Source organism: Mobula hypostoma, chromosome 3, assembly GCF_963921235.1.
Source record: "Mobula hypostoma chromosome 3, sMobHyp1.1, whole genome shotgun sequence".
NCBI classification, from domain to species: Eukaryota; Metazoa; Chordata; class Chondrichthyes; order Myliobatiformes; family Myliobatidae; genus Mobula; species Mobula hypostoma.
This window is the reverse complement of record NC_086099.1, coordinates 144,709,336-144,722,530: the sequence shown is the minus strand read 5'-3', so window position 1 is coordinate 144,722,530 and position 13,195 is coordinate 144,709,336. Positions and strand designations below refer to the sequence as shown.

Here is a 13,195-nt window from a genome sequence, read left to right as displayed (position 1 = left end):
CCTGCTGTACCTTGTTGTGTCGAATAAAGAAGCTGCTTTGTATCTACCAGTGACTCTGTCTCTCCAGTGATTTCATCCACGCTACAACAGGGTCTGCTGCCTACTCATATTAATAGGAATCAATTTGTATATTTGCCTGAGTATGTAAATTGATTTCTATTGATATGGATAGGCAGCAGACCACATTTGTTTGGATTGCTACCTGATGGAGCATTACTTAGTAAATGTATTCTTAAAAATTGTGGACATCTCCTTTCGCAAAAAATTCTGGAAAGGGCCAGGTAGTTGCTTTCCTACTACGTAACTGAAAGTTTAGCCCCATAAAATCTGTGCTGCACATGCATAGTTTTGGTACCACCGATGCGGCAGAGAGGGCCTCAAGATGGCTGTGGCTCAAAAGAGGGGAGCCGTAGAGTCATAAGTAGCTAGCCATCTGGACACAAGCTGGGGTCTGATCAGCCCCGGCTGGGCCACCTGGAGGAGGGTGTATGATATTGAAAGACCCAAAACACCCGATGATTCCAGGAACATCACTGAAGATGTGTCCAGAAGTATCAGTAGATGTATGTACACAGGGAGGTGTCAACTTATTGAAGGCAGAGGAACAGAAATACTTCTTGTCTAGGAGATAGAGCAAAGGTGGAGGATAGGCTACTACAATTGAATGAGAAAGGCAAGTAGGAGGAGAACATTTATCCTTGAAGTTTGAGCATCAATCTTCCACTTTAACTTCAGAAATGTAAGCTCAGTGATCATGTTATTAGGTACCTCCTGTAACTAATAAAGTGGCCACTGAATGTATGTTTGTGGCCTTTTCCTGCTATGTAACACATGGTTATTTCAATTACTGTCAACCTCCTGTCAGACTGAACCAATCAAGCCAGTCTGACCTTTCTCTTAACAAGGAATTTTTGCCCACTGAACTGGCACTCACTGAATGTTTTTCCCACTATTGTTTGTAAACTCCACAGATAATTATGCATGAAAATCGCAGGAGATCAGCAGTTTCTGAAATATTCAAACCACCCCATCTGGCACCAACATTCATTCCACAGTCAAAGTTACTTAGATCATATTTCTTCCCCTTTCTGATGTTTGGTCAAACAACAACAGAACCTCTTGACCATTCTGTATGCTTTTCCGCATTGAGTTGCTGCCACATGATTGACTGATTAGGCATTTGCATTAACAAGCAGGTGTATAGGTATACCTAATAAAGTGGCCCCTGAGTGTACTTTCATAAGGAAACTGTCACATGGTGCCAACTCAGCAGCAACTTCTGTACAGGCCTGCCTTGCCTATGATTGTCACCATAAACCATCATACATTAGGAACTTCAAAAACTGGAGATGGAAATTATTGCAATATCAAATAGTTGCATAAAGGAGGTCACTTGGCCTCTATTTCAACAGAGCTGGTGACTTTCCTCCTCACTTTCCATGGAGCTGTAGTTTCATGAGGACTGCAGACTTGTCCACAGTGTGGAATATCTATGTTTGGTATATATTGGTTTGTGGGCACTATGTGTTAATACTTTACAGAACCAAAGGCATTCAACTCTTCCAATATTCAACAAGTTATGAAAGTTATTGCCCACTGTTTGGGCAAAAACTTGGACACTTTCATCCTGCGGTAGTTGGTTGCACCAGCTGCATTTGAATAACCAGCGAAAGGTAAAGGGTTGCCTCCAGACGCAAGGACCATCCAAGAGATTTCCATGGCCAGCACATGGTCTCCAGGCATAATTGTGCAAAAAGCCAGGGCTTTATGATTCTATCAAGCATGTAGTGTATGTTAGAACTTCTCCTTCACCTTCCCTCTCACACCCAATCACTTCAGTTAGTCCTCTCACAAAGATGACATGAGACTCCATGCAGTACTATTCTAAAATATGGTCTTAAACATAGAGAAAATTCTTGACCAATGTGTTTGCTTCAGGAGACTTTAATACTAGATTACCTCTTGTGCCACTATGTACAGGAAATCAATGACCGTGGCCCTCATCTGAAACAGCATTAAAGGTCAAAGAATAGCTGTTCTAGACAACAATTTCTCTATTTAAATCCACGGTTTGTGCCTTTATTTTAGAACTTAGCTTTCCAGAGGTTCCGTCTTTTCATCTAATGGGAATAGAGGATTATGTGACACTATGCAGCTTGGAGTTACTTTGTTTGTGGTAGCATTTATTCATCAATCGACAACCCTAAGACCAGATTAAACTGTCACTTACCTATTACATTTCTGTGAGCAAACTGGCTGCTACAGTTGGTTAATAGATAACAAAGACTAAATTTTGAAAGTAATTTCTAGTAGAAAATAAAAGATGGAGGATCCCTGGCACTCACTGTCCACTCACCAGCCTTGCAGGAAAACAGGAGCAGGACATAACATGTATGCGGTTCTCCTTGTCTTCATCTACCACCCGATGAGCCTCTGCATCCAATACATCATTCTCCACAACCTCTGCCACCTCGAACAGAATTCCATCACCAGGCATCTCCTCCCCTCCTCTCCTCCTTCCGCTTTCTATAGGAATCGCTCTCTCCATGTCTTCCTTGTCCATGCGTTCTTTCCCACTGCGCATCCTCCAGGCACTTATCCTTGCAAACTTCCCCTACTCTTCCTCCTTCACTACTATTCCAAGGCCTAAACAATCCCTTTAGGCGAGGCAGCACTTCACATGCAATCTATCATTGTCATTTATTGTATCTGGTGCTTCCAGCATGGCCTCCTCTACATCTGTGAGACCTCACGCAGATTGGGGAAATCACTTTGTTGAGCACCTTGGCTCCATCTGCTGCAAAAGCCAGGATCTCCTGGTGGTCAGCCATTTGAAGTCCAGTCCCATTCCCATACTGACATGTCTGTCTACAGCCTCCTCCACTGCAACTCTGAAGCCAGGCACAGAATGGAGGAACAACACCTTATATTCCATCATGTGATGGAATAATGACATCATGAACATCAGCTTGCTTAATTTCCAATAACCATAGAAACCATAGAAACTACAGCACAGAAACAGGCCTTTTGGCCCTTCTTGGCTGTGCCGAACCATTTTCTGCCTAGTCCCACTGACCTGCACACGGATCATATCCCTCCATACACCTCCCATCCATGTATCTGTCCAATTTATTCTTAAATGTTACAAAAGAACCCGCATTTACCACCTCGTCTGGCAGCTCATTCCATACTCCCACCACTCTCTGTGTGAAGAAGCCCCCACTAATGTTCCCTTTAAACTTTTCCCCCCTCACCCTTAACCCATGTCCTCTGGTTTTTTTTCTCCCCTTGCCTCAGTGGAAAAAGCCTGCTTGCATTCACTCTATCTATACCCATCATAATTTTATATACCTCTATCAAATCTCCCCTCATTCTTCTACACTCCAGGGAATAAAGTCCTAACCTATTCAACCTTTCTCTGTAACTGAGTTTCTGAAGTCCCGGCAACATCCTTGTAAACCTTCTCTGCACTCTTTCAACCTTATTTATATCCTTCCTGTAATTTGGTGACCAAAACTGAACACAATACTCCAGATTCGGCCTCACCAATGCCTTATACAACCTCATCATAACATTCCAGCTCTTATACCCAATACTTCGATTAATAAAGGCCAATGTACCAAAAGCTCTCTTTACGACCCTATCTACCTGTGACGACACTTTTAGGGAATTTTGTATCTGTATTCCCAGATCCCTCTGTTCCACTGCACTCCTCAGTGCCTTACCATTAACCCTGTATGTTCTACGTTGGTTTGTCCTTCCAACGTGCAATACCTCACACTTGTCAGTATTAAACTCCATCTGCCATTTTTCAGCCCATTTTTCCAGCTGGTCCAAGTCCCTCTGCAGGCTCTGAAAACCTTCCTCACTGTCTACTACACCTCTAATCTTTGTATCATCAGCAAACTTACTGATCCAATTTACCACATTATCATCCAGATCATTGATATAGATGACAAATAACAATGGACCCAGCACTGATCCCTGTGGCACACCACTAGTCACAGGCCTCCACTCAGAGAAGCAATTCTCTACCACCACTCTCTGGCTTCTTCCATCAAGCCAATGTCTAATCCAATTTACCACCTCTCCATGTATACCTAGCGACTGAATTTTCCTAACTAACCTCCCATGCGGGACCTTGTCAAAGGCTTTACTGAAGTCTATGTAGACAATATCCACTGCCTTCCCTTCATCCACTTTCCTGGTAACCTCCTCGAAAAACTCCAACAGATTGGTCAAACATGACCTACCACGAAACATGAACCACTTGGCTCTTTTTTCATTTATCCCTGTGGCCTCTAAACCCCTTCTTCTTCTCCTTCCCTTCTCTTATGACCTGTCCATCTCATCATCACCTTCACCTCCTGTGGTTTCCCATGTACTTCCTTTACTCCATGGTCTACTGTCCTCTTCTATCAGAGATTTCTCCTTCTTCAGCTCTTTGCCTTCCCTGCCTATCAGTTCAAAGCTTCTCATATTATTCTCTTTTCCCTCCACTCCACCCTCCTGCCTTCCTCCTCTTAACTGGATTCATCTACCACCCGCCGTGTCCTGCTTCTCCCCCTCACCCTACGCTTTTATTCTGGCTTCTTTCTTCACAGATCTGTTCATTTCCCCCCAGAGATGCTGCCTGACTAACTAACTTCCACCGGCACTTTATATGTGTTGAATGGACCAGGAGCAGGAATAGGCCTCAGGCCCTACCAGCCTGCCTGTCATTTAAGCATATATAATCTATGTCCGCCCTCAACTCCCCTATGCCATTTCTTCATTTCCCTCTTTTCCTCAAGCTAACAAATATTTTTAGACATTCACTTTAAATACTTCAGTGATTCAGCTTCCACCACCCACTGTGGTGAGAAATACAAAGACTCACCACCTTCTGCAAGAAAAAAAACCTTTAGCAACTTAGTTATAAATAGGTAACCTCCTAACTTTTACCTGTGTCTCCTTGTTTGAAACTCACCCACAAGTGAAAACATCCCAGCATACAAGGGATAATTGGTAAGTTCGTGGCCTAAGGTAGAAGGAGTCAATTTTAGAAAACCTAGCCCATTTATTTTTCAACATTGTTCCCTCCTACATTTACACACTTAGTCCAGCAGTCATGGAGCACACGGATCCCCTCTTTCTAGAAGTTGGCGTCTTGGACCTCCAGTAAGTGGTCCACAGCAGGGGTGATTGTTAAGTTTGTGGCCTAAGGTAGAAGGAGATGAGTTAAACAGCTCTCGTTATATGCACATGCAGTTCAACTCTTCGAGTGATTATGCAGAAAGTTTGAAGTTAATAACTCATCTCCTTCTACCTTAGGCCACGAACTTATCAATCACCCCTGCTGTGGACCACTTCTGGAGGTCCAAGACGCCAACTTCTACAAAGAAGGGATCTGTATGCTCCACGACCACTGGACTAAGTGTGTAAATGTAGGAAAAATAAATGTGCTAGGTTTTTTAAAATTGACTCTTCCTACCTTAGGCCACGAAATCATCAATCACCCCTTGTATATTCTGTCAAGTCCCCTAGGTATCCACCGCTAGTCACACCATCTTCTTGTATTCCTTTTTGGCATTCAGCAGGGACTGCTCCCTTCATGATTGTCTGGTCACTGACTTGAATGTTGACTGACTTTTACAGATGTTCATTGATGGACTCAATTTTTCCAATATTTCTGTTTCTGAAACAATTTCTTATGATAGATTTAAGGCAGCCTAAGTACCATAAAGATGTAATACAAGTTCACTTTCTCCCTTCCTTTGGAATGTCATTAAGTATGCTTGAGGCAATTTTGTTTAATATATTGCTCACCATCTCCTGTGAACTATAGACATAACCGGATTTGTAATTACAACCTCCTATAATACTATGTAATCATTGTGTTGTAAGATTACACTGAAAGAATTCATTGTGCAGGCAAAGAAATTGTGCACATGTAAGATGTTAGCAAGTATCCAAACACAAATAGATAAGCATCCATAAGAAATCTAAAGAGTTTTTTGTTCATACGACCATCATTCAATGAATTCATGGCTCAACTAACCCAATGAATTCATCTAATCTAGTGGTTCCTGAGGTGGGCAATATCACCCCCCCCCCCAACCCCGGGAGCGACAGGAGTTCCTAATGAGGTGATAAGGATAAAGGGGGCAGTGGGGGGGGAGGCACTGGGTAGCAAGAGGGACAGCTGACGCATTACAGGCTTAATTGAAACTCATTACTTACTATAAACAGTTGATTCTTAGTATCTCATAATTGATTATAATGATCACGTAATCTTCTCATCACTTACTAACCCAGTTATCTTCGACATTGATCAAAGCACATTATAGTTGTTGAAAGGCAATGTGTCACTTGTACATTTGGTATATCGTGAGAAATCTGGACTGAAGAAATTGTGTTATTTTTGGGCCTGGCCTGCGCATTATTGCTATTCAATACTGTAATACAGTGTTAGCTAGTACAATTCCCATAATCTAATTACACAGTGATGCAATTCCTGTGAATTAGGGCAAATTTCAAAACCTGCCCTTTTGAATGGTCTTGTCCACATATCTCTAGTCCCTGGCCCGAGATATTGCAGTCCCACTTTATATACCTTCAGGCAGAGAGTCATGTTTTGCCTGAGTTATGATGACATCATAATTTTCCCCTTCGTTGACCGCAGCAGTTGAGGTTGGACCCTAACAATAGGCGATTGACCACGGTCGTTAATCCATAACGAAAATGGCAGAAGCAGACCAAATGAAAAAGAAGTGTAGACAGTATTAGTGTGGAGTATCTAAAATATGGATTTATACCACCACCACCAAGGAACCAACAGCAGCCAATGTGTCTGTTATGTGGAAAATGTTTTTTTTTTCTAATGAGGCAATGAAACAGTCTAGGTTCCTCGAACATTTGAACAGAATACGTTTTGATAAAACACACAAGAATTTGGCTTATTTGCAGTTGCTTTGTGAAAATGCTCAGAAACTAAAAACACATCAAAGCATGTATACCAGCACTTCACAACAAAGCATGGTCTGCATGCTTCAAATAACTTATCATTGTTCATTGCTAAGTCCCTTACAATTGGAAAAGAACTGATTCTGCCAGCAGTAAGGCAGGTTCTGAGTATGGTTTTGCATAAGTCACCAGACCAAATAATTCCACTCAGTGACAACTCTGTTCAAAGACGAGTAGATGAAATGTCTGAGAATGTGGAAGACACATTGTGCAACATACTCAGGACCACAAAATGTGCTCTGCAGTTGAATGAGTAAACTTTGCCAGGAAACAAATATTTTCTTCTTGGTTATGTTTGCTTCATAAAAGATGAAAGCATGGTTTAAAAGTTGTTATTTGCAAGGGGACTGAAAACAGATACGAAGGGGGAGTCAATATTTTGAATTCATCTAAACTTGCAAAACAAACATTTGTATTTGCTGGTGGTGAGTTTATTTGTAATTCCAAAGAGCCTTTCAATGTTCCCATGAAAAAGATAATAGATCCATTCTGTTTCAGTTATCTCAAAAACGCCTGATTCAAAAAGTGTAGTTTCCCTGGAACAAATTGCATTTAATTTGCAAATCACCACTTAATTTTACTTCCAAAGTAATTAACTTGGACTAGATGAAATTTTTGCTCAAAGTAATCAAAGCCTGAGATCTCATTCAGGTACTTGGGCACATATTGGCTTGGGTACAAGTTCTGATCGTTCATTGTGGTAAAGATATTGGAAAGATGCAACGTGCATGTCATGATTCACTAAAATTCTAATCAGGAAAGATTTAAAATGAAGAAAAGAAATGGATGGAAATTAACTTATACAGTATTCTTTTCTGGCAATATATGACTAAAAATCAATTTCTTTACACTCTAGCGTAGTGGTTGCCAACCAGTCGATCGTGATCGACCGTTCGATCTTTGAGACTTCCCCAGTAGACCCCGAAAAAAGATGAAAAATAAATACACAAATACATTATGCCTGATAAACCTTTTGATGCAAATATGTGGTAACTTCTACTTTGAAAAAGGACCACTCGACAACTTCATGCCCAAAAGAAACAACTTTATCTAGGACGGTAAAACAATATTCGCATACAGAGGTTTTCACTAATGCGCACCGGGCAGAAAAGACTGGAAAGAAAACCCCACAACCCCAGAAACAATCTCTCTTTACAAACAGCTTTCCATAGCGGAAGGACTGCTATATTATCATGATCCTAATTGGTATTAACTTACCCTTATAATGCTCACAACACTTCTCCCCTTTTAAATTCCAGCATTCCCCAAATGTAAAGAAATGGGAAACAAAAACAGTGGCGTCATTAACTTGCGTACCCCTGAAACTTACACTAGTGTCTCAGTAACAGTTTACCAATACCAGGAAAGTTGAGGAGCTCAAATCGGGGTTGAAAGCCCAGCAAACATGCTGCTCAGAGGACGTGGATCGACAAGTGTTAGAGGACTTGTCACTCTGTGAATATTTTTCACGACAGTTCGATGAATCCCTGGATGTAATGCAAACAGCTCAGTTTGTTGTATTTGTCGAATGGCTTTCCAGGATTTTACAACAAAGGAGATCTTCCTCAGTCTTTTGCAATTAAAGGAGAGAATGAGAGGTGAGGATATTTACAATGAGTTTTAAAAAATGTCCGTGAAAATGATATCCCCATTCATAAACTGGTGGCAATTACTACTGATGGGGCCCCAACAATGCACGGTGTGCGCGCTGGTTTTATAGCACTGTGCCGTAATGACCCTGATTTTCCCGACTTCCTGGAATATTACTGTGTGATTCATCAGCAGCCCTTGGCTGGGAAGGGCATGGACTTTTCTCATGTAATGACACTGGTAGTCAAACTGATAAACTTGATTCGAGCAAAAGCGCTTCAGCATCACTTATTCAAGGTGTTATTGGATGAGCTCGATGCCTCTATGGCCTGTTTGATATGCTGGTTACAGTGTTTCCTTGGTTGAATTAATTTGAAAGTTTGACAAAAGCATTTTATGTAATTAAAATACAATTAGCCCAAATAACACTGGTCAAAGAACACTGAGGCTGTCTACAAGAAGGGTCAGAGCCGTCTCTATTTCCTGAGGAGAGTGAGGTCCTTTAACATCTGCCGGATGATGCTGAGGATGTTCTACGAGTCTGTGGTGGCCAGTGCGATCATGTTTGCTGTTGTGTGCTGGGGCAGTAGGCTGAGGGTAGCAGACACCAACAGAATCAACAAACTCGTTCGTAAGGCCAGTGATGTTGTGGGGATGGAACTGGACTCTCTCACTGTGGCGTCTGAAAAGAGGATGCTGTCTAAGTTGCATGCCATCTTGGACAATGTCTCCCATCCACTACATAATGTACTGGGTGGGCACAGGAATACATTCAGCCAGAGACTCATTCCACCGAGATGCAGCACAGAGTGTCATAGGAAGTCATTCCTGCCTGTGGCCATCAAACTTTACAACTCCTCCCTTGGTGGGTCAGATACCCTGAGCCAATAGGCTGGTCCTGGACTTATTTCATAATTTACTGGCATAATTTACATATTACTATTTAACTATTTATGGTTTTATTACTATTTATTATTTATGGCGCAACTGTAACGAAAACCAATTTCCTCTGGGATCAATAAAGTATGACTATGACTATGACTAAAAGGCATCAAGTTGGAAGTACAATCTGAGCCGTTTTTTTCTCTAAACAATTTAGTAGGTCGATCTTGCCTTTCAGTAAGGCCGAGGTAGGGGATCTTGGGCTTAAAAAGGTCGGTGACCACAACTCTAGAGCAAAACAAGATGAAAATTTCTAAATTGTTTTGTATAATTCAGTAAATTCAACTGGCCACTTCTGGCATGATTTTCTCAACAGACACTTGCATGATTACATCATTCACTGGATAAGATTCTCTCTTAAGCATTGCATTGGATATTAGACCAGGTTATTCCAGCAGACCTCAACATTGGGCACTCCAGAAACAACTATGTCTTCAAAATGTGGTGTTGAAAGTGACCCTGTAAATTAATTCCCAAGCTTTCCTTGTTCCTTTGGGAACCCATGCATATTGTACCAATGCCTACAACATTCCCATGGTACCTGATCTCACTCCTAACCCCACAAGCCTCAGGGCCTAACCTTCTAATGTCATTCCCTGAGCCCTGCTCCCCAACGATAACCTTGTTCCTAAAGAGGGCCACATCCAATCCTAAATCCACAAGGCAAGCCTCGGTCTCAAACCTGCTACCTAATTTCCACCCCTCACTAATCTAATGTCTATTTATCCTCCTTTAATTGAAGAGGAAGAATCATTATAGCGCGTTAAGGGGCTCCACTTGTGTCAAGTGCTACAGTCTGTTGATTATATTCTTTAATTAAGTACTGGTTTACCTGCGGAATGGTGTGATCCATCTCCCAAGTTCAAGATCGCAGTATGAACTGTTCTCTTTACAGCACACCTGAAGTTCAATTCTGTGATCCCAAATAGCACAGGTTTCATCTGTTGTTCCAGGACATGACAATGAAACATCAAGTTCTAAACGGTTAAATGAAGATAGATCTGTGGAAGATAGCAATGTTTTGATTTTATTTATTATTTATATATCTGCAGTACCCACCTCATCAAATTTTGCACAAGGTAACTTTTCTAGCCTCCTACTGTCTATGATCATTAATTCCATCATGCCATTACAACCTTTCAAAAGTGGCTATAAACCTCGTCCTTTATCTTCCTCTTTTCTGACTTTGTTTAGTACTCTCAAACAGTATATTGCTTTTCCTTTGATGGGCCTGCATATGACTAAACAAATTTATTTGGTAGGGGTGGAACTTCGGGCAGGATGTTGAACTTCCAATTCTTTCACTGCCACCATTAAAATCTCTGACAGGAGGTGTGGAAAGTATTCTTTCTGTTATTACTATTCTTTATACTAAGATTCTACAGCAGAAACAAATACAGTTGTAGAAAATAAAGTTAGGATAATCCAAAATAAAGCAAAGAACATCACAGATTCCTTATATGGTATCTTAGTTAAGACCCATCTGGAATATTTAACTTAAATTTGGTAATACTTCACTATATTTTCAGAAAAGAATTAGAATCAGAGTTAATATCACTGGCATATGTCGTGAAATTTGTTGTTTTGTGGTAGCAGTACGTTGCAATACATAATAGTAATCATATAATGAAACCTATAAATTAAAATAAGTATATATAATAAAGAAATAAATTCAGCACTAAATTTCTGTTTCCAGGTCAAGTTGCAACATTCTGCAAATTCGACCAGGTACCTTCCATCTAAAATTCTGCTTGCTAGAAGCAGCTGTCTTTTCTTTCCAGCATGTAGGATGTTACTTCTATTGCAACTGTAGTTTAGTGCATTGCAAAGAGAAATTAAGTTCTATTGTTCCAAAGTACATTTGTTATCTGGAATTCACTGTGGAGCTAGCTTTTGATATTGTTGCATGCTGTGCTGCTGCACAATTTAAAAAGAACACCCCCAAGCAGATCCCACTCTGAAACTGGGAAGCAATTTCAAGTAAGTTTCCTTATATCAGTAAGGAAATTATTCTGTAGGTAACAAGTGATTTATTTATTTACCTGTTCTCCATCAAGCACTCCTCAGTAGCCATTCCCCTTCTATAGTACCAATAGACAACCACTCTCTTCCAAACTCAAAACCTGCACCCAGCATCTCTCTAATTCCGATGTTAGCCAATCTCGTCCATCATCTGTCTCCTCCCGATCACTGGTAACACTAAGTAACCAATCAACACAAATCCAACCCTACTCACTAACAGACCCAATTCACAGTGATAACCCAACACAACCACTTGTCACATGACACAAACCAATTAGCCTTCACATCCACTGCACAAATCACCCAAGATGCCCTCATACTCACACATCCCAATCTAATTGTCCTCTGCACCCCCCCCCACAAATGAGTTCACTAAACTCTAACCAACAATGATATTTCTTATTTATTGATTTCCTTCCTAAAGCAGCCACACCTGACTCACTGACCCCTTTTCCAATTCACAACCCTCCTTCACCTTGTCTACATGATTTCTCCAGAACCATACAAACCTAGAATCAAAAAGGAGATAAGGGCTAACAGATTAATGCCCAGTTTCAAGTTACAAGATATCATAGCTCAGAAGTTAAACATATTCACTATAAGAATCTTTCAACTTAAATAACAGCCTGAAAATCAAATGAAAAAAAAATCTACAAACTCTTCGCAGGTCATTCAGCACCTGGAGAAGGCGAAACAGAGTGAATATTCTGGGTCAAAGATCATTCACCAGAACAACAACTTTCCTTTACTAACACAAGAGATACTGCAGTTGCTGAAAATCTTAGGCAACACATACAAAATGTAGGAGGTACTCAGCAAGTCAGGCAGCATCCATGGAGGGGAATAAAAAAAAATCAACATTTTGGACTCAGGCCCTTCAACAGGACTGTAAAGGAAAAGGGCAGGTGCCAAAATAAGAAGCTAAGGTGAAGAGAAGGAGTACAAACTTGCAGGTGATAGGTGAGGGGGAAGGTAAGTAGGTGGACGTCGGGGGTATGAAGTTAGAACTGGGAGCTGATAGGTGGCAGAGATAAAGAGCTGAAGAAGGAATCTAATAGGAGATAACAGTTTATCATGGAAGAAAGAGAAGGTGATGAGCAACCAGAAGAAGGGCAAAAGTTTAGGTGTAATGTGAGGAGGAACTTCTTTACTCAGAGAGTGGTAGCTGTGTGGAACGAGCTTCCAGCAGAAGTGGTTGAGGCAGGTTCGATGTTGTCATTTAAAGTTAAATTGGATAGATATATGGACAGGAAAGGAATGGAGGGTTATGGGCCGAGTGCAGGTCGGTGGGACTAGGTGAGAGTAAGAGTTCGGCATGCACTAGAAGGGCCGAGACAGCCTGTTTCCATGCTGTAATTGTCATATGGTTATAAGAAGTTGATGGGCAAGTGAAGAGAAAGGGTGAGGGAGCAACCAGAGTGGGGAATGTAAAAAGAGAGAAGTGAGAGGGGGAAATAATTACTTGAAGTCAGAGAAATCGATGTTCATGCTATCAGGTTGAAGGCAGCACAGAAAGAATATGGGGTGTTGCTCCTCCAACCTGCATTTAGCCTCATTGTGGCAGTAGAGGAGGCTATGGACAAACATGTCAGAATGGGAATGGGAAGTTAAATTGAAATCAGTGGCCACTAGGAGA

General features: G+C 41.2%; 1 protein-coding gene across 1 annotated transcript in view; it reads right to left on the bottom strand.

The window, feature by feature from the left end:
• si:dkey-256h2.1 (uncharacterized protein LOC337520 homolog) overlaps positions 1 to 13,195 on the bottom strand; it is a 203,331-nt gene that overhangs the window by 76,228 nt on the left and 113,908 nt on the right. Inside the window, exon 7 of the mRNA XM_063043813.1 lies at positions 10,370 to 10,538. Coding sequence (XP_062899883.1) covers positions 10,370 to 10,538 — 169 coding nt within the window. The remainder of the gene's footprint in view (positions 1 to 10,369; positions 10,539 to 13,195) is intronic.